Below are 23,409 nucleotides of genomic sequence, written 5' to 3' on the forward strand. Positions count from 1 at the left end.
AATTATTGACCTGAGCAGTACAGATCCTTGTTCCAAATAGGTCTTTTAATTGCATTGAATCTAGGTGTTCATTGACGTTTAAAGACCTGGTTGGAACAGGTACTGCACTGGAATGGACTAAAAGAGCCACATGTAAGTACCAGTGGTTTAGCTCAGTTGATGTCTTGTAATGACTAGCTGTTTGGATTTCCTTTACCATGACTGTGCATTTTTATAAAACCACAGCTCTCTAGTTTCGGATGTAATAATAGTTTTACTTACTCGTCTTTCAGGCTGTTGGACATGGTTTTCTTGACATGAGAGTAGCAAGCGTGATAAGAGTTAAACAAACTAACATTTCTGACACTTCCTGAACAGAGTGTAGTGTGCCTGCCTAAGTCCTGCAATTTTATTTGAAAATTACGACAGTTTCTGCGTGGGTCTCTGCAGATATTTCTCTGTATAGGCCACCAGACTAGCTTAATCAGAAAGAAAACAATTGTGTATATCTGTTTTGTAAATGTCCAAATAAGGACCCATGTTAACCGTAAAATGAAATGGGATTTTCAGTAATTTGCCAGAGAACAAGCAACGCACAGTCACCCGAAGACAGTTCAGGGCAGACTTGTAAGTGTAAAGAAAACCGCAGAGCTTTTTTTGATATTTTAAATGTTTAGATCAATTAAAGACGAGCCTATTTTCTGTGAAAGATGTGTAATTCCAAATACACTTGCAGGTATTCACAGGATGGAAAGTGTTAAGCATAGCTTCTGAAAAGCTCAGTTGGGAAACAAAGTGCTTATAAACAGAAATACGAAACATTACTGAAAGTGGGCTGCCGATGCACTGGAAAATGCATTACAATCAGGATAATAGCATTCCATAATGGGAAGGCATACATTACAGGACCTTTGTGTGGAGTGTGGATGTAGTTGTGAAGAAAGCACTCCCTCTCCCGCTGCAGTACCTCTGATGTGTTGTGCTGGCTGTGGGCCAGTCTCATGGTATAGCCGGGTGTCACTTAATGATCTGTGGGAGATACATAACGAGGGAGCCCAAAGTGAAGAAATATGAATAAGACTGACCTAAAAGAAAAGCTTGGCTAAAACACAGAAAACATACAGTTCATTTTATAGGTTTTTTTTTTTTTTTTTAGAGTGGAGATTTTATAGAGCGGAGCGGCTATTTTTTAAAAATAGTTACATTATTAGTAGTTGTTCTTAAACGGGATGACAAATCATAGTTTGCATTTGGTAAATGGGCTATGTTTTTAAAGCCTTTACCTCTTATTAACTTCCATATTATTATTGAAACCCTGTTTAAAAAGGAGAAAGAAACCACTTCAAATTACTTGACACCTGATGTCTCATTTGAATAATCTAAACAGTTTCCAAATTCCAATCTGACTGTATTTATTATATGTATTATTGTTAATAAATAGGTAAAAAATCACCTGGGTTAATAATATAACATTTTATCTAACAAAAGAGTCATGTGTGCACTATAATGCTTAATACTGAAGAGGTGCTACCCAGTATAAGGTAATTACATGCAGTGAAAGTAGAGTCTCTACGGCAATACAAAAGTTCAGAATTCTTCCAGCCAAACTTTCATTTAGTTTTGATTGCTTACTGAAAGAGTTTCTGTAGGGACATTCATGGTCGCATTCTCGTCATTTTGCTTTAAAAGGATTAAGTACTTGACTCCTGCTCATTTAATCAGCTGGGTTAATGATGTACAATTATACCTGTATTAGAGGGAGGTATTTCAATCCGCCATTGTTTAGATCATTACAATAACTCCTTGAATTATATTATCCAGTTGTTTGAAATTCCACTTAAAACAGTGGTACCACAAACTAGAATACTGCCCGATTGTTATTGTTATCCAGTGTAAGACACTGAAACAGTTTCACTTGTTATCATAGGACACTCTGTAAAGCTACTTTGGGATCGGTTTTTATCTACCAGGATAGATCACTAGGTTTTACGAGAGCATGTCACTGCTGGAGAATCCCCCTGGATTGTATTGCACACCTGTTTTCAGTGTAATTCTGGGATGAGCACAAATAGGAGGGGGACTCCCCAGTGCTGTCAAGTGTACTCATACAATCTAGCTGTGATTCATCCTGACAAGGTATACATTGATGAAATCATCCGCTTAGCGTTTTAAAGCGAGTTAAAGACTGGAGCATCGCTTTGAAATTCGGGCCTAAAGTCAAGTAAAAAAAAAAAAAAGGTCTGATCCAGATTAATGTAAAAGGTGAAAATTGGAATGTAAATAATCAATGTAGAAAAAGTCATTACACTTTTAACTAGGCATATTTGGCCTACTATACAAAGCTTTAACTGAAACTTTATTTAAACACTCCAAACCGAAGAATGCACTCCAAACCCAAGAATGCACTCCAAACTCAAGAATACACTCCAAACCCAAAGCCTCTTCAGGAACAATTGAGAAATGTTTCATGAATACCATACATTTAATCAGTAATGTGTTTAAAGATTTTAAGGTCCAGCATACCATTCGATGAGAGTAGCATTTGAATTGAACATATGAATATAAAACCCTATTATTTTGCACTCCCTGAGGCGTCTAAATGGTAAAAATACCCAGGGCAATTTAGTTTCAAGTATGAAAATAGTGTGAAAATAAAAGGTTGTCACACTTTGTATTCTAGGTCCTGTCCACACTATGCCTTTAAACTATATTAGTTGCCTTTAAACTGGCTTCAGTGCTAAATACGGTCAGCATCTACACTACACAGCGTTTTAATACCGTACTCGAGAAAAGGACTCAAGACCACCTCAGGGGGTAGTCTCAAGTCATATTCTAAATTGGATTGCATCAGTTAGTACAGTTTGTAAGAAGTGTGAATGCTGTAATACCAAACTAAATGTGTGTACCCTCCAATATCCCGTAATGATTTCTGATGTGTTCTAGCGTGTGGGCATTACAAATACAGTACTCTGAACTGGGGCCTGAAGGAGTTGAGAAGACTGTCGATACTGCATACTGTATACAATTTCTGAGTCTTGTTGTAAAATGGTGGATCATGGAGCGACATGATCAGATGCCGAAATCAAGACACATTGATATCTGGAGTTCAAAATGAAACGCACACATTAGGATAAAATGTACCTTGTACTTTTAAGAAACAAAGACATGACGTTCATGCTGAGAAGCGCTATGTCCTCCACATTTGTCGGGTTGTAAATATTAAATCCAGTGCATGGTGGGATACTGGTATGTTAAGTCCCATTGTCCATTGCGCTCCTAGGAACAGATTGAATTTGTTCTAGGAAGTGAGCACTTGTGTTTACGCCATACGGCTAGGCTTATTAGAGGAAGTGGGATGTCATTGGTCAGTGGTCCGACCCATAATTTGTATAATGAATGCTTTGAGCTGTACTCTACTTTCAGTTGTGCAGCTCGTAATAATAAGACCCGGTAGGAAGGGCAGCAGCTATTCTATGAATCTGAGAGTTCATGTGAACCTCTGCTGACCTGTGCATTGTAATTAGATAGTTCAGCATTCTGACAGAACTCGCCCAATCACTATAGCAGGCTTCCAGGTGCGTAAGTTAGGCACACAGCTTCAGTCAATCATATCTGACAGTTGCAGCACTAAAATTCTTAAATGAGGTCAATAATGTGTTGTATTTCTTACATGATTCAACTAGGAACTGGGGACTATCTCTTACTTAGTCATATTAGATACAGCAGTGCTTTGGAAGAAGGAAGAGATTTTCATGGTGCTTGCAGCGGATGAAAACAGTTGTTCTAGAAAGGAACAATGTTTGTAACTTCTATGCAAATCTGAAAATCTAGTGCAAAATCTAGTGCAAAATCTTAGTGCAAATGGAATTGTATTTATATAAAGTTATACTCACATTTAACAGACCGTATTAAAATCCAGTATTTTCCACTGTTAACCAATTGTTAAATTTAATACAATTTTAAAATTTAAAAATGTTTTTAAACTTGATTTCTTTCAAATATTTTAGAAAGAGTTGCAGATGAGAATTGTAAGGGAAGGCTAGCCAGCTCTAACAAAAATGTCTGTTTGTTTGATCATTTTTTGCCTTATCTTCACCACAGAGTAATTGCAGTGTTTCATAATGACTTGGCTGAATTGCACTGATTGATTACTCAAAGTGGAATAATCCATTTTAGCTACTCTCACTTAATTACATTGTTAATGGTGTGCTGTGTTTTGGGCTAACCCTGCATGAAGGCATAAAAGTAGATACATTCAGTTGATTATTGATTTGAATCACAGGCTCCATTTCGTCTCAATCAATTCATATTAATTCATCCGTTCCAAAAGCTACTCAACCAGCAGAGCTACTAGCTGCTAACAGCCTTTTAACTAAAACAATATACAGTAAAAACAGGACCCTTAGTGAAAGGAGTTAAATTAGCAGAGTATCACATTTAAAATGATCAGGTTTCATACTTACATGATTTAGATAGCCCGTTTGAGCAATTTTTTAAGGGGTGTTAAACAGGTAACTTTAGTTTTTCTTCTGAAATTGAGAAATTCAGACGAGTCATGTTTCCTTCAAAGACACTGTTTTGAGAGGCACTGTTTTGAGAGGCACTGTCTAACGAGTTTTTAGTTGAATGACATCTTTATATTCTAGTAAATGAGATGTCACTTGCATCACTGCAATCAACTATACATTATTGTATTTCATACATGATTCAACTAGAAACTGTCTTCTTTAGTCATATTAGATGCTTTGAAATAAGGAAGAGAGTTGCACTGTGCTTGCAACGGATAAAACAAGTTGTTCTAGAAAGGTCCAATGTTTGTAACTTGTATGCAAATCTGAAAATGTAATAGATTAACCCTTAGTGCAAATGGAATTGTATTTATATAAAGTTATACTCATGTTTGACAGACCGTATTAAAATCCAGTGTTTTGGCTGTTAACTGGTTTTATAAGAATTGGGCATACACTTTGAGCAATAGGTTTTAAACACATTTTATAGTCTTTATTTACACTGTGTGCCTAAAATATAGTCTCAAGCTATTAAAAAGAACATTAAAGTGTGTTGCATAAGATTTCGTTTAAATTGTTAGACATTTGGTTGTATAAATATTAAGATAAGTGATGACGGACTGTATATCCTCAAAACATTTTGTAAAAATGTTTTGCCAAATCCAATGCTGCTTAAAATCTATTTTAGTTTACCAATTTCGCATTTCAACTTTTACAATCTTAAGGCACTACAGTGCATGTCAAATTAACTTTTTTTATTTGAACATAGCAAAAATGTCCATATTTTATTGCACTTTACACATATAAGCCCATAATTGTTGTATGATACCTGATTAATTTTAGAATAATATTTGTTTTGTTGTTGCATGCAGTGGTGAAGACACACAGCCTTTGTGTAATAGAATTACAGCATGTTGCACACTTTTACTTTTTGCGTCTCTTGTTTTCATCTGGCAGTAATTGTGTATGATTGTTGTCAGCTTCTGGGTATGTAGTTAATAAATGTGTATATGCTGTTGATAAACAATGATAGGATTTATAGCACATACTGGAGCGCCTGGTTAAGATTCCTTCTGTCCAAACAAAAAGTATTGACCAGCAAACTAACAGTGCTTAGAAAATAGTATCGAATAAGAAATGGCAGTGCATAGTTTAATGACAGTTAGGTAATTGATATTTAAGACTTGTAATGAAATGAGGTGTAGGAATCAATAATCAAGTATAATGAAAGGACTGATTTAAAGTATGTGGGACAACTTCCTATGTCCTCATGATACATGTAAAAATGTGTGACATACAGACGAGAGACACCTCCACATGCCCCCACAATCTGATACTCCCAACAACTTCTAAATACCAAATTTGTATATATGTATGTATGTATGTATATATATATATATATATATATATATATATATATATATATATATATATACTGCAAACTGTGGTAATGCAAGTGTGACATACAGATGGACAAATGTACTGAAAGACAGACACCCCCATGTATCCCCACAATCGAATACACTCAACAACTTATTCTAAATACTGTTATTACCAAGTTTCATTACATTTGGATAAGGGGTTTTCAAGATATACAGTATAGAAAAAATATAAAGAGTGACATGAGTATGTATGACCGCCTCCACCGTATCCCCGTCACAGAGAATTTCTTATCCTCCGGGAGGGATACCAAAAACACCTTTGCCTCTAATCTACAAACTGTACCCAGAGAAGCACAATAACTTGAACTAACTTAAAACAAAAACACTCTGTTTAGATGAAGTCATATTGTTGAGTTCAGCCCATCACGAGGCACTAAAACAAATTGATTCTGTCAGAAGTTAGTTCAGATTGTCAAGCACTGCACAATACAGTGTTATGATTTTGAGACAAAGCTAATTAATGCCAGAAAATCAGTCCTTTTCTGAGCTTTAGCTGTGGCGAGGGTTTTTTGTTTTGCTGCCTGTGTTATCAGCAACAGCATAGGGTTGTTTTCAGCTGTTTGTGGTTAATAAAAAATTCAACAAAAGTTTGCTGTCAAAAAGGCAAACACACCGAAGTATATATATATATATATATATATATATATATATATATATATATATATATATATATATATATATATATATATATATAATTTATTTTCACAGGAGAACCATGGGGCAGTTAATATGATCCAGCTGTTTGTGCTTTGAAAGTTCATTAACATTCCAATCTGAGGCCATCTGCTTCCTGTTGACAGTTGATATGTTTAGATTAGAGACAACATAAGAACCCAGACTACAAGTTCTGTTAATTGTGTTTCTAGCAAAACTGCCATCAAGGATAGATAATACAGCTATTTACCAGCTGGTTTGGAAAAGAATATTTAAATTTTCAGACAGATTTGAAGCCAGTTAGACAACCCACGGTTTCCTTGTTTTCTTAGTTGTTTAGTTTTTTAATTTTTTTTTGATACAGATTAGGACATTCAAGGTCAAAGCCAAGTTTCAGATTGGCCAATAAAAGTTCTAGTCTGAAATAATAAGTTACAATATTAGAAGTGACTTTTGTTGAAGTTTAATTTTTTATTTTTTTTTTAAATCTGTAAAACTGTCCAAAATGTTAAATAAGACCCATACAGAATTCTGAGAGTCTCTATAGCCTTGGTTCAGCTCCCTATGTATCTAACACAGTGTATGTAATGTGCTGAATTTGAAATATGTTCATATGTCCTGAATTGAGGTAAATGCAGCGATGAATTAACAGATGTTGTGAAGTAATAAGAGGCAGGTTCACTTGCATATGGGTACTTTCAGCCTTTCATTTCTTCACCACTGGAATACACTGCCCTCCCTGCAAATGTTCATGTCTAAAATGAATCTGTATTCAGTTTAATAAATGCAGATGTTTTCAAAGATGTTGATGCATCCTTTATAGGGGGCACACACACACACACACGCACACACCCATACACATTAATGCATTTGTTCTTATTTTACATTGAAATGAATAGGGACATTCTTTTTTAAATAAATGTTTTTTGAGGGGCCATGCTTTGAAGAAAATGGGCAAAGCCTTTAGTGCTGGTGCCAGCTAGTCTTTTTGATCCTCAGATATATGATTTTATCTACAGCACTGACCATGGATGTATCTAATACGCAAGAAAACGATTTCTCAATTCAGCTTGAATAAGGAAATAAGAGTTGTTTATTTCCTTTTTCCCAATTCGGGTTGGGTAAGGAATAAGGAAATTGACCATGTGCTGCTTGGGCGGGGTAGGGGTTAGGTGGGCTGGAGAGTCCTTGGCTCACCGCACACCAGCGACTCTTGTGGCTGGCCGGGCGCCTGCAGGCCGTCCTGTACGCAATTCAGAACTGTGTGGTCCTCCGACACTGTAAGTTCTGAATATAGCTGCACAACGGGCTTGCAGAGTGGGGAAAAAAAAGTGGATGGCTGACGGCACTTGTTTCGGAGAACGCGAGTGCTCGTCTAATTGGGTATTTCAAAATTTGGAGAAACATTGGAAAATGGATCAAAATTGTTCCCCCCCCCCCCCCCCCCCCCCTTAAAAATTATTCAGTTTCTTTTTTTCGCAATACTGATAACTCTGAATTTCCAGCTGTGGAGGGGGTTGTATGTTGCTGCTATATTTGTTCATAAGATAATAGCACAACGTCTAATCATTACTCTGATGAAGACGCTACCCGAAACATTTTGCCAACCTGATATAATTTCTGATTTTAACTGCCAGTATGAGTTCCAGATGGATCACTGTCAGGAAGCTTATGGTCTAGTCTTATGGTTTGGGTTCCTGCTTGTTTGGTGAAAAGCATTAGGAAAGGACAAATTGCTCTGGATTTAATAAGAGACTTTATTGTTGTTGTTGGTAAAGCCAGCACATGGGTGATCAGCTGACTTGGCTATCCGTCACACAATGAGTGGAGCTAAAACAGATGAAGAGAAGGGAGGAGTCCATGTGTTAAAACGTGTTTCAGGGTTATAGAGGAGTAAACAATGTACAGTGTGTGTGTATATATACATGTATATCCACACACACACAGATATATATATATATTCTCATATATATATATATATATATATATATATATATATATATATATATATATATATATATATATATTATATATATACGCTGGAATGCTGAACAAATGCTTTAGTTTACTTAAGCATCGTTGTGAGGCTGCATTTTTACCCTGATAGTGACAGCTGCTTTCAAGACGATACTGCACCTATCCACCATGTCAGTATTGTATGCGAATAGCTTGAGGAACTTGATAGTGATTTCACAGCCACCCCAATTTCAGGATCTCGATCCAGTTGAGCATTATAAAGTTGAACAACACATTGGCTGTCCCGAATCACTATCCTCTGTCTGTTTCTCTTAACCAGTTGCTTGAAACATTAATGAGTAAACAGATCATCACCAGAGGCATTCCAAATCTGTGGGAAAATATGCAAAAAAAGGCAGAAATTAAGTAGATATCTGTGGAGGGCTCTGCGGAATATCTTATCTGCTCAGTATTTGTATTAATAGTGGCTTATAGAAATGTAACTCAAGTAAACAGCGCAAGTTTAATATATTAAATGTTTTTGTCAGTAAAATCTTTAGACACTATCAGACAAGCAGCAAATTATATGAGACTCTTTATTGGGCCACATTTTCAAAGCCTTTTTTTTATGATGTTTACATATTGCCACAGGCTTGTGCTAATCAGTTTCCCATCATTAATCAGTATTAACGGTAAAATGGTCAAATACTTGACGGCTAATTATATTTTCAGTGGGGAAAGTGGTAAGTCATATTTGACTTTCCCCAGGATATTTTGTTGACTTCTCAGATCAGTGGTGCAGTGATATGGTGAACCCTGTTGAACACATGACTGTAAACATCATAAAAATATTTCAAAAATGGAAATCTACTAAACAAAACAGAAACACCTGCCACAACACTGTCAATTGGGTGTTTGAACAACATGTGTAGCTTAGTCAAGGTGTTATAAGTTCTGTTTTGGTGGGATATGTGACCAATTCTCAATTACTGCCTATTTTTCCAGGATCGCCCATAGTCAGACTGCTAGTCTTGGAAACATAAGCACCTGGCTACTGAGAATCTACTTTCAAAGTATATTAGGTCTGCTGTCTTACCCATTGTGACTGAAACATTTTTGTAACACAGTGGCTGATGAGTTAATAATACTGACATCAGTATACCTCCCAACTACAAAGCTTGCTTAACTACAAATTTTTAATTTTTTTTTTTTATTTCAACATTAAGACATTCATCTTTGAACTGTGGGGTTAGCAGTTTGTATCCAACCCTTGTCTTTCCATGCAATTCAATGGGCTGAGATGACATATACAGTGGCACGCTACGGGAAATAATCCTGACTCCAGTCAGGTTAAAATAGGGAATGTAATGGATGTCCTCCAAGCGGCTAATGAGTTAATAATACTGACATCAGCATAGGACACATACTTTCCTCTTGACTGCAGAGCCGGCCTTTCCATTTAATTCAATGGGCTGAGATGCCAGTTCCTTCCATTTTCGTTCTAATATCGCACTTGTTATGGAGGTATTGGAAAGTCAACCAGCTGAATAAGAACAGTAGTTTACTGGATTCTTACGAACTTCCTCAGTGAAATTCCCTTTGTCATATATCAAACAGCAGCGGTGATCTCATGCTTCAGCTGCAAGCTGTCCGACAGCGTCCTTCCTATTAATTTACAGAGACCCTACTATTTTACACCCTCGCAGTTGACCTGGTCTGACGGGCTGCAAGGAAAAGAGCTGTATGTACAGCATCATGCATTGCCTTTATTTAACCTGTTTTAAATTTCAATTTCCATCGGGAAAATAGACAAACCCATATCTATTTATTATATATATTATATATATATATATTATATATATATATATATATATATATATATATATATATATATATATTATATACACACACACACACACACACACACACACACACACAGAGCCTTGCAAAAGTATTCAGACCCCTGACCAAATCTTGCGTATTACTGAATTACAAATGGTACATTGAAATTTCGTTCTGTTCGATATTTTATTTTTAAACACTGAAACTCAAAATCAATTATTGTAAGGTGACATTGGTTTTATGTTGGGAAATATTTAAGAAAAAAAAAAAAATTGAAATATCTTTCTTGCATAAGTATTCAACCACCACACATTAATATTTGGTATAGCCACCTTTTGCTGCAATAACAGCTTTAAGTCTTTTTGGGGTAAGTATGTACCAGCTTTGAACACAGTGTCGGAGTGATTTTGGCCCATTCTTCTTGGCAGATTTGCTCCAGATTGTTCAGGTTGGTTGGACGACGCTTGTGGACCGCAAGTTTCAAATAGTGCCACAGATTCTCGATGGGATTGAGATCAGGACTTTGACTAGGCCACTGTAGGACATTCACCTTTTTGTTCTTGTGCAACTCCAATGTTGCTTTGGCCTTGATCTTGGGATCATTGTCCTGCTGAAAGGTGAAGTTCCTCCCAAGCTTCAGTTTTTTAGCAGACTGAAGCAGATTCTCTTGCAGTATTTTCCTGTATTTTACTCCATCCATTCTTCCTTCAGTTGTAACAAGATGCCCAGTCCCTGCTGATGAGAAGCATCACCACAGCATGATGTTGTCACCACCATACTTCACTGTAGGGATGGTGTGTCTTTAGGCATGGGCAGTGTTAGGTTTGCGCCACACATAGAGCTTTGCGTTTTGGCCAAAAAGCTCTATCTTGGTCTCATCTGACCACAAAACCTTTTCCCACACCGCAGCTGGGTCACTCTCATGCTTTCTGACAAACTCCAGACGTGCTTTCAGATGGTACTTTTTGAGTAACGGCTTCTTTCTTGCCACCCTCCCATACAGGCCAGTGTTATGCAGAGCTCTTGATCTGGTTGACTGGTGCACAATTACTCCACACCCAGCCACTGAACTCTGTAGCTCCTTCTCCTCCTTGTTTGAGCGCTGAGTTTTGAGGGACGGACTTTTCTTGGCAGTGCCTGGGTGGTGTGATGCAGCTTCCACTTCTTGATTATTGATCCAACTGTGCTCACTGGGATATCCAAACACTTGGATATTATTTTGTACCCTTTCCCTAATCTATGCATTTGTATTACTTTATCTCTAACTTCTATAGAATGCTCTTTGGTCTTCATTTTCCTTCAGATTCACAGCCTTACCAATGATCCTTCAACAGTGGGGATTTTATCCAGAAAATGTGACAGCAACTTTAATGGTTCACAGGTGGAGGCCAATGGTAAGGCATTTTCTTTCATCGGTGCAATCTGGAGCTTCCTCAACAGAGGGGTTGAATACTTATGCAAGCAAGATATTTCTGTTTTTTATTTTTCTTAAAAATATTTCCCAACATAAAACCAATGTCACCTTACAATAATTGATTCTGAGTTTCAGTGTTTAAAAATAAAATATCAAACAGGACAAAATTTCAATGTACCATTTGTAATTCGGTAATATGAGAGAATTGGTCAGGGGTCTGAATACTTTTGCAAGCCACAGTATGTATGTGTGTGTGTGTGTATGTATATATGACACACACACACAGTACCAGTCAAAAGTTTGAGTACACTTGCTGGAAACTAGGCTTTTTTCATAATTGACAGTTTTACGTCTTATACGTTTCTGTAAATACTTGAAAATGAAATAAACATTTTACCGTTTACAAAACAAAACATAAGGAGTATCAAAGCAATGTTCAAGAAAATTGAAAATTGTCTCTAAATCTTGGATTCCTCAAAATAGCCACCCTTTGCCTTAATAACAGCCTCATAAACACAAGGTATTCGGTTAACAAGTTTCAGCAGGAAATCACCCGACATGTCTTCCCAGCTCTTCTACAGCAATTCCCAGAGATGTAGGGCACTTGTGGGTAGCTCTGCTTTGACTTTTCTGTCCAGTTCGTCCCATACAAGTTCTATGGGATTGAGGTCTGGAGCCTGGGCAGGCCAGGTCATTAGATTGAGTTGTCACTTTTTCCTTCTAAGCCAGATAGTTCTTGCACAACTTTGAGGCGTGTTTTGGGTCATTTTCTTGCTGAAGAATGAAGGACTGCCCAACTAGCCGTAATCCTGAAGTAATGGCATGTCTCTGAAGTATGCTGTATGAGCATGCCATGGACTTGGTAAAGATCACCAACTCTCACCAGCAAAGCAACTCCAGACCATGACACTGCCTCCTCCATGCTTGACAGTGGGAACCACACATGCAGAACTCATGTGCTCACCCTCTCTGCGTCTTACAAATACTCAGCGGTTGGACCCAAATATTTCAAATTTTGACTCATCGGTCCATAAGACCGACTTCCACTCCTCAAACGTCCAGTTTCTGTGTTTTTTGGCCCAGGCAAGTCTCTTCCTCTTATTCTGCACTCTTAACAATGGTTTCTTTGCAGCAATCCTTCCAGTTAGGCCAGCTTCACGCAGTCTCCTCTGAACAGTTGATGTTGAAACGTCTGTACTTCTAGTAGCATTTAGCTGAGCTTGTATTTCATGGGCAGTTAATCGCCGGTTTCGCAGACTTGTGACTCGAATGAACTTGTTCTCTGATTCTGAGGTCACCCTTGGCCTGCCTGGCCTTGTTCGGTCCTCATGAGTGCCAGTTTCTTCAAATCGTTTGATGGTCTTGGCCACAGCAGTTACAGACACTTGCAAAGTTCTTGCGATTTGTCTTAAAGATTGACCTTCATTTCTAAAAGTAATTACAGACTGTCCAGACCATTTTCTGCTCCCTTACATTCAGGAATGACAAACTTGTGCCTGTGCTACCTATATTTATAGTAATCGTGGACCCTCATCTGTTAACAGTAATTGGTGACAAAAGGTTAATTAGGTAACATGCTAGTTACCTCAGAGAACATCTAACAAAGACACTTTTATACTTAGGCCAGTGTTCTAACACCGTGTTATACACATTTCAGACTTTTAACTGACTTGGGCTTCAGACTGAAATCCCCTTGCTTTGGGTGACCATGTCATTGAGATTGACAAGATTTACATTTTCATTTAAAAATGAAATTTATACAGTTTATACAGTTAAAAGCATAGATAATCATGAAAAACCTGGTTTCAAGCAGGTGTACTCAAACTTTTGACAGGTACTGTGTGTGTGTGTGTGTGTGTGTGTGTGTGTGTGTGTGTGTGTGTGAGTATGTGTATATATATATATATATATATATATATATATATATATATATATAATATATATATATATATATATATATATATATATATATATATTAATTATAGTGAAAACAGTGAAATAAAGACATTATATCAGTGTGCACATTTGCAATATCAAACTACCAAGAATTAAAGAGGTGCTTTCAGACATAACCAAATTATCCAGGCTAGACAGCTCAGCAAGTTCACTTATTTGCATTTCATCCTCATCCCATTTCTAAGGAAGTCTACTAAAAAAAACAAATTTTGGACCGCGACTTTTAAATCAGCTTGCATGTCTCGATACTTAACCTTTTACAGTATATGATTTTATCAAGAGAGGTCTTCTTACAGGGTTTCAAACTGTCAATAATGATACATTGTTGCTTTGAAGAAAAGTTTGTTTGTGTCCGTTCTATTGGTTCAATAAGAGAAACTCTGCGGAAGCAACTTCTGTCAAAATGCTGCAAAACTGATGTTTTTAACCATGGCATGCTGTATGGTTAATGAGCACAAGCATACTGAAACTGTCTCTTTTGCTGTCTGGTTTAATTCAGCCAGCTACAGTATTTAGATTTAGTAAATTAACCTAATACTGTGTGTATAAGTGTTTGTAGTGTCAGTGGTCTCTGCAGCTCTGCTTTGTATCTGACTTCTGCTGCTGCTTCATCTGTCTGGAAGAGTGAGAGCAGACCTTCATTGTTATTCACTGTTATTGCATTAGTATTAAACCTGTTGGGGATGCATAAACCCAGCAGCATAGATGTAGCAGTGGTCTCTGTGTATCTATGTGGTACACTTTAGTTAGAGTTCCGCAAATTTGGAACTGCCCCTGCAATTGCAATAGAAACTGGGTCACAACATTGATGTTTCTCATCTTACTTCATGTTATTGGTTGCTTAATTGTGTTTGAACAGCTGTGGTGAAGGATACTTGTTACTGACCTATCGATGGCATTATAATAATGGTAACATGACTGATGTTCAGAAGACTTTTAGAGAAAAATATGAAAAAATGATTATCATTAATCATTTCTCCTGCATTTAGTATTCGTTATAACGTAGCACTCATATTCAAGTTTGGAAAGGGGAGAGAATAATGTGGTCTCTTATTTTCAGCTTTTTTGTTTGAGCAATTGCAAACTTGAACACCATACAGGTTTAACACCTGACTCATCTTGGTTTGACCATGTTTGACCATGCAGTATCTGCCTTGAGCCTCATGAATTCCATATTTCCCCACCCTTCTCCAGCTGCAAACACAAGCTGCTAAAAAACCCCACAGTACTTCAAATTACAAGGGGGCTGCCCTTACGTATAAATAAGCTGTGAATATGCATGTGTGGTGTGTCGACCTGCCCAGTTTAACAGATGTTTGATGACATACAGAAACAGGTGAAGGGGGGGGGGGGGTTTGTTTTCAGTGGGAGTCTTCACTTGGGAGGAAGGATATCAGGGGCAACATGTGACTAGGTTTCAATAGAGGAAAAAAACATTCCAATGCAGGATCTGTACTCAACAACAATGCTAACTGAGGAGAGGAAATAAAACCCCCTTGTGCATGAAGTACGTTGGAGTGAAACAAGCAGCTGCTGACATCATGTAAAACTGGAAATTTAGTGAAGGCTAGCTAGAGCGAACCTAGCCCAACCAGAGAGCTAGCCAGCGGAGCGTCTCACATGAAGGAATTCTAATGAAACGGTAAAAAGAAGGTTTACAGGGACTGAAGAGAGGATTCTTTATTTGTTTATTATTGATTGTGCATTGAGGAGCTGGGGCCTGAATTTTTGGTGAGTAATGCTGTTGCTGATGTGGTTTCTTCACATCTAGAGTAAGCTGACTTTTTTTTTTTTTTCATACTTTATTTACTTTGGCAGAAGTGGCTTCATGTAATAGTCTGGGTAAACTAGGTTTTGTAAATTAATGAAAAAAACAACTTTAAAACGATGGTGCATCATTTTATTTTCGCACATGTCCACTTTGCCCAATGTCATGATAGGGTTGTGTTTATGATTATGTAAGATAAACGAGGTTATTCTGTTTTGTATGATTTATAAATGAGTTGTTGTACATTAGCATTTAATTGTAACATTGATGGGTCAATAGTTCATTATTTATAACTTTTTTTTTTTGTGTCTAATACAGCTTCTAGCAAATACTCCCATTGAGGTGTCACTTATGTTATTTATAAATTCAGTCCATGCTCCAGTTACAGTGAAAGAGATCATATTGTGTTGGCTGTTTATCAAACATGGCCTCTTCTGTAACCCCTATAAAGAAGGGTTTATTTTCTGTATCAATGAAAGGTCTCTCCTCGTACAAAGGCAAGTTGAGAGGGGATTTGTAACTTGAGTGTGTCTTAATGCTGTAGTGGCTACACAAGAACAGCAATGGTAGGTAGATCTGTGGCAGGAAATTGGATTCATTGGAGCGCACACATTTTGAATTCCCACCTGAAAACATGGAACGTAAACTCCCTGAAATGAGGGATCGTTACTTGTCGTTAATACGACAATATAAATACAAATATGACAATAATAAAACAGAAACTAATGGTAATTATTTGTGGTGTTTTGGTGTTTGAAGTAAAACTCAAAAATTCCACCAGTGTCTGAATAGTTTGGCACTATGGCTGAGAAAGTGTCTCTGAAAGTATCGTGTAATGTAGAAAAGTGTTCAAACCATATTTCGGGGTGGGGGTGGGGGGTGGAGGATTTGACCCGTATTGAGGAATATTGCTAAATAGCATTTGGGTTGTATAGCCTGTAAATATCAAGGGCTTTGTTGGTTCTGTTTTGTAAGGAAGAGCCTTTTTGGCCTCAGTGGCATACTCTCATTCGTACATTGTCTTGTGTTCATGCAAAATAATTAAGTTGCTTACAACTCGTGCTTTGGGTCTTTTTAAATTTTTTTTTAAACCACACTCACAATGCAGTCATTGCTGTGGAAATAACATCATGCGGTGAAAACAAAAGATGAAAAATATGACAAGATAAACAGGAGTCCCTGTCTTTCTTTCTTTATTGACTGACTGCAGTGATTGGGCTTTTTAGCTTGTAAGAGGAAAAGCTTCAATTTAATTGCCTACCGTTTGTTTGGCTGTTCAACTGGGCTGGTTTAATTGCTTAACTAAATGTTTTTTTGTAATCCACTTTATTATGTTCATTTTATAAATACCAGTTGTAAGATTGTTGCAGTAAAAGTCTGCTTGTTTTTGTTTTAAGTAGTCAAATGGGTGAATCACAGTTTACCAATGCAGTGAGAACATTAGTTACAGTCCATTGAATGTGTTTTTTTCCCCTGATAAGATTTAAACCTCAAAGCTAAGCAAGAACAGCTCCTGATGCCAGTTACGCTGTCACATATCTGTGCTGTGGGCTTTTCACAGACAGCTTATCATACTGATCTCACGACAGGGGATCTTGAGCTGTTCAATGAAATATCCTGGGAGTCACTTGACAGATTGTCCATTCCTGGTGTATGATGCACAGGGTTCCAGGGTAGACTGCAGAAGAAGAGCTTTGAAATTCCTGCCTCACATGGTGAAACATGCCTGAAGCTTGCAGAGCAAAAGCAAGCCCTTTTGATTACCTAATTGTTCTCTATCTGAAGACCATGACTGTGTTATCATTTTAAAGTATGTTTCAGTGAATGAAATGAGCTAATGCAATCACAGGATGCATACAGATATGAAAAAAATAACAAATCTTACTCCGTGCCAAGCAGTGCTTGAAGTTTAATAGATTTACCAGTGTATAGTTACCAAGCGTATCAGTTTTGCCTCCGTGCCAGTAAAGCATTCTTATTGCTGTTCTAGCCTGTACTGTATACTCTCTCAGTAATGTGAAGGTGTATGGTTTTACTTTTAAAACACATTTGGTGGCAAAAGGATTGTAAATTCAAAACAGCACAGGGGAGCGGTGAGCTTGTTATTGTTTTTAATGTATTGAGCTGCAAATTCTCCATAGTTAAGTGTTTTTATACACTGATTCCTGGTGCTTGTGATTGTACAGACTCACTTCATGCTCCTGCATCAGTCACAGCTGGACTTTTAGTGCATTTTACAGCACCAGGGAATATCCCTGGATTGCATCAATCGTAGGAACCACTGAATGACCTCAGACACTGTGCAAATGAAACCGACTGTCGGAGGCACAGCCATACATATTTCATAACATGAGATCATTTACGGGGGGGTGTGCCTAGCTAGCAGCTGCTGGCTTAGTAACGAACAGAAACTTCATCCTTGTATGGATTTTCTTCTTCTTGTTTTTGTAAGATAATTATTTGCAGTGACAGACTACAAGCACCCACTGGAAATACACATGCAGATCTCAGAAAGAAACTCCCAAGCCTTAAATCACGCTGACCATAGAGATTGTTTATAGCCCACATTAATATTTTGCAAAGGAGACCAGCCTGGCAAGTATAATAAGAAGACATTTATTGAAGAACCAAATGTGATATTATTGAAATGGTTGGATTTGTTTTAGATGAAAACATGCTGTTTTCTAATGGTATCAACTGGGTCTCGTCTTGTCTGATTGCACCAAATATACTTTCATTTAATTTTGTGGTAGAATTTATTTAAGCTTCTCTGTTTAGAGGAGTGTATTGCAGTCATGTGACCTTTTTTTTTGTTCTCTAAACATTAATATCTGGTTAAAATGAATAGATCCACAGAAATGTAATCTTTTCTCAATCTGAGTCTTTGCAGGTTTGGATTTAAAGTGCTAACCAACTTTTCTTTTATCTGTTGCAGATATTCTTGGTTCTTTTTTTTTTTTTTTTACATTACATTGCAGCTGTTTCAGAAACAATGCTGTAGATGACATTGCTTTGTGTTGCAGTTCAGACTGTGTTGCAGTTCTAGTTGCATCCAGACCATGTCATGTAAAACAAAGCAACAAGATGCCGTATTTATCTGCAACCTTGTAGTTCAAATATTTTCAGATTGTGAATTAAGTGAAAAACCATCAGATTCTCCTAAAATGGTTAGTATTCATTTGACACCCCTGCTGTTTATTAAAATTGCACCTTTGAATCTTTAATGTGCACAGAATGAAAACACCACCTGCACAGCACAGTGCGCCCATGGCAGGGTTAACCTTAAGTCTCCCAGCCCATTGTCTTCCATTGCAGGAGTTTCACCCACCCTGTTCCTTCTTTATTGTGAATAGTGAAAGTCTTGCAGTGGAATGGACTGGAGGAGCCAAGCCAGAAAGGGTATACAGCTGGGCTTTTGAATCTCAACAGGAATCATGAAAATGTTCCAAATATGAAGCAGGGAGTTAAATACAATTTAAAAAATAATAATAATTAAAAGAATAAATAAATAAATAAATAAAAATAGTGTAATTGAGACTGCAGTCAAAGGAAACTGACCAGTCCCACAATTCTGTTCAGATTCACCCTGACAAATATTTCTGTGTCTTTAGATTCTTCTGATGACTTCATGCTGACTTCCTATAAGATAGAGTTGTGTCTGTTAGTACACAAGCTTCCCACTAGTCATCCTGTGAGGCGCGCGGTACTAATTGCATCAGAGGGAAATTATTGATTATTTCTGAAAGTTTTGTTATTGCCCAAGAAATAAAACCATTTAAACAGTCATCATGTGATGTTTCTGTGTACAGACAGCATGGCACTCAGGAAATGCTATACAGCTCTCATAGTAGCAAGCTTCAAATTCTCAAAACATTTATTTTAGCATGCACAGTTTTCAAATGATTAAAGTGGTACAGTTTTTGTCAAGCACCCAGCATAACATGTTGCTCTCCTAATTATGTGGTGCCACTTTAAGTTAATTGGTATTTCTGAGAAGAAATAGAAACTCCTTGACATAGCGCTTGCTGTCTTTATAATTAGGGTTTTAGAAGAACTAATACACCCTCAGCTACTTATTAAGCTGGGAGAGGGGCCATGGGCTTGCAGACTGCAGAGCGTCAACAAGACAGCATAGCTGTTGTGCGTTCTGAAAATAGATCGTAATAATGCTATTAAGCCCTGGAAGTGGCAATTCATCTGTTGACAGAAGCCAGCTACAGTAACTCCTGCCTCCCCACCCCAAGTGTATACTGTCAACAGGAGCTTTAGCATCCATTGCTTGATATTATTGAGTGCAGAGCATTCAGTTGTTTTTCCCTATGCCGCTTGATTCAACTGGTTTTATTTAAATTACTTTAGGGCTGCTTAAGTGTACCAGACACTGAGTGGATACACCCGAGACCTTTATACCAGTGAGGGAAATGTTTTTTTTTCATAGTTTCACACACAACCAGCTTTAAACTTTATACCAATTGCAATGCAAGTGTTTCAACATGACTTTAAAAACTGTCTCTCTGTTGGTCTGTCTGTCTATCTCTGTACATCTCAGTATGAATTCTGAATAGAATATAATTCTATGGTGATCTGTGATTCTTGATGTCTGTGTTTTGTGTTTGATACTCAGAATAAAATAGTTTATCAGTGTTAAAGTGATGCCCATAATGCAGTTTCAGGCAGCGTCTCGCTATTTTTGAATTGCAAATGTATTTGATTACTCAAAAGGAAGGGCATGCTTTGTTTCATGTCACCTTGTGCGATTGTACTCACTTGGATTTACTGTATTCTACCTATCAAAGGATGGGGCGCATGCTGTGTGAACCTGCTATGCATGTTCCTATGACTAATCAGCAGTAGTGGGCTGGTTAGACGAGACATTTTCAAGCTATTTTGAAGGAAGTTTTATATATTATATATATATATATATATATATATATATATATATATATATATATATATATATATATATATATATATATATATATATATATATATATATAAAACTTCCTTCAAAATAGCTTGTTAAGTTGATGTTTTCATGGGCTTCTAAGAAAGCAATTTTATATTTTAAGAAAAAACATTTTCAAGTTATTTTGGTCACACCACACCTAAGGGTGACTGAAGAATTAGTAAATTGCTAAACCACAGCAGAGGGCGCCACCTACTGTACAGTACAGTTTTAAACATGTAGTGTCAAGAGCAGTACTGCTGTATTGAAGCATTATGTGATTGCCTGGTGCTCATTCACCAGACCTTGATTCAACTGAAATTTCCCTGGGTCTTTTTTTTAAATCACCTAGAGATAAGACCACCTATCTCTAAAGACCTTTTAACAGTTGTTCCATGCTGGATTAATCGTATACATATCTTTAAGTTGTACGTGATTTGATCTGCTTCCTGCTGTGAGCTGTTTTGTTCTTCTACAGGGAGGCAGCTCAGTCTTTAAGCACTTTATAGCCCTTAGAGCCATATTGCTGCTGGAAACGATACATGATCCAGTTTAAACCCAGTCACCTCAAGCACAGAGCACATGTACAGTGCGGGCTCGATAGATTCTGTCTTGTGTAAGGAATACTTTAACTCATTTTGTCTTCCTGAAGCAACAACTGTGGTCAGAGGGGCGAGGGGTATAGGGAGGGCCCTCAATCTCTGATATTTACAGTACAGTACAGTGCAGTGCTGTATGTTGTTATGTACTCAAAGGTAGAGGGATTATAAATGTATATTTTTATGATGTTTCTTGATTGAGAAACACCTGTACTGTACCATGTAGAGTAATCGGCAGCTGCGTGCAGGTTATTTGACTGTTTTCTAGTTTGTTCAAAAGTCCACTCCTGATTCCCTGTTTTTCTGTCCTTCTGTTAAACAGGTGTTATGAAGACTGCAGTGGTTGGGAGATGATGGAGGTGGAGTCTGCTTATTCAGATTTCATTTCCAGCGATCGGGCTGGTCGCAGGAACGCAGTGCCTGATATCGAGGTGGAGGGCTCGGTGGTGGGGACTAGCGAGGTCACCAAAGATCTGGCACAGATGGAGCTGAAGACGCAAGGTGAGTGTGGATAGCTCCTGCGCACAATACAGCTGTTCTTCTTTTAAATATATAATATTAAATCTAATATTTATATTTAATATAATATTAAAGTTTAGCAATTAGTTTATTTTTAGTTGTACTGCATATCTTTACAAAAGAAATGACTGAAGTAATAGTAAGGGCTAAACAATAAATGGGGAATCTGTGGCAGAAGACATTGGCTAGCTGTGAGTCACAAGAAACTATGGCTTACTTGAATGCTGTTGTCAAATGCCAAAATAGCACTGATTGCCAATGCCCTAAAAAGCACAGACCAGTTAACTGTGTAGCAGATATTAGGCGATGAAAATACATCCACCAGGAGGTGAAAATGATGACGAGATGCATATACTTTATGTATTTATTTTTAATTATTCAAAAGTTGCATATTTTTTAATGATGACGCCTGAGTTATATTGACTTTGCGTAAACTCTTCATTTGTGTGCGAGTATTAATGGAGCAGAACCTTTGTATTTTTCAGAAGGGGAAGGAACAGCAGCCTCACAAGTTCCTGGCAGTAATTTGACAGAGCAGCAGGAGGGACAAGATGGAGGCAAGCCTTCTTAATTATTATTCCTCATAGAAAGTAAATACTTCTTTACCAGCCGACTTGCTGTCCAGGGCTCTCTCTCCAGAGAAGGACTCAAACAGCACAATATAAGACTGTTTCACAGAGGGACCTTATCCAGCGGGGTCTCTTGGGTAAAGTTGAAGTTTCCCATGTTGGAAGATAACAAAAAAACATACTGAAGTTTTTTTAATGTTTACTTTACATTTCGCATCAAGAAGCTCCACTTCCGGGATCGTGCCTTGACACTAGACCTGCATTAACGCACAGAGAGAGGACCAACATTTTAGGCAGATTTTTTTCCATTTAAAAAAAAAAAAAAAAGATATGCTGTTTTTGTTTGTTTTTGTTTTGTTTTTTCTCTTGTTTCACCTTGGTAACTGCCTTTTAAATTCATGAATATTCTGTGTGTGTTACTATAGTTTAGGGGAAGAAATATTTGTTTCGGAAAAGCATACGCTGTAATGTTTTGAAATGCTATATTTTATTTCTGAAATGAAATATACCAAACAATGTATTTGAAAAAAAACTAAAGAAACTGTTTTGTGTGATTCTTGTCACGTGGAAGTTCAGTATTATCCTGTGGTACCTTCCTGCACCTGGAATTCATGCATTCACACACACTCAAAGCATTAAACACAACAGGTCCAGTTAACAAACTGTTATATGAATACACTACATAGAGGGTACTCCATGAACGCACGTGGAGCACTGTAGCTATTCCACAAATGAAGAAGACTGAATAACCCACAGTGGGGGTGTGTACAGCAAACCTTGTGAGCGAAATAAACATTCAACACAGGATTAACATTCGTGGAGTATTCTGTTTATAAAACAAGTGCAGCTGTGGCCAAAAGTTTTGCACCACCATACAGAATTAACTAATTCAGCTTCATAAAGTCAAATGAAACCTGCTGAATAATGTTGTGCTAACATATTGAATTACATACCACTTTGTAGTTTTCCAAAACTGACGAATTGAAAAATGTGACATTTTGAAATTGACATGAAATACTGTACTATTATTGTGGTTTCCAGCAGACTTTTGCAAAATTGTTTTGAAGATTCTTTGATTACATAAATAAAATATCTAAATTATGTTCATATAGTGTTTTTTTATTTATTTTTATTTTTATTATTATTATTATTATTATTATTATTATTATTATTTATGTCTCAATCCAAAAATTCTAGGTGATGCAAAACTTGGCCATAGCTGTACAATTTATGGAAAAGAAACAGTTTAAAACATAGC

General features: G+C 37.1%; 1 protein-coding gene across 1 annotated transcript; it reads left to right on the top strand.

Annotated features, from left to right (window-relative positions):
• LOC121319245 (cAMP-dependent protein kinase inhibitor gamma-like) lies at nucleotides 1-23,018 on the top strand. Its single transcript, XM_041256464.1, has 3 exons — nucleotides 1-132; nucleotides 21,386-21,564; nucleotides 22,068-23,018. Coding segments are annotated over exons 1-3 (267 nt in total). The 5' UTR covers nucleotides 1-130; the 3' UTR covers nucleotides 22,154-23,018.
• Nucleotides 23,019-23,409: the final 391 nt, after the last annotated feature.

This window comes from Polyodon spathula, chromosome 8 (genome assembly GCF_017654505.1).
Source record: "Polyodon spathula isolate WHYD16114869_AA chromosome 8, ASM1765450v1, whole genome shotgun sequence".
NCBI lineage: Eukaryota > Metazoa > Chordata > Actinopteri > Acipenseriformes > Polyodontidae > Polyodon > Polyodon spathula.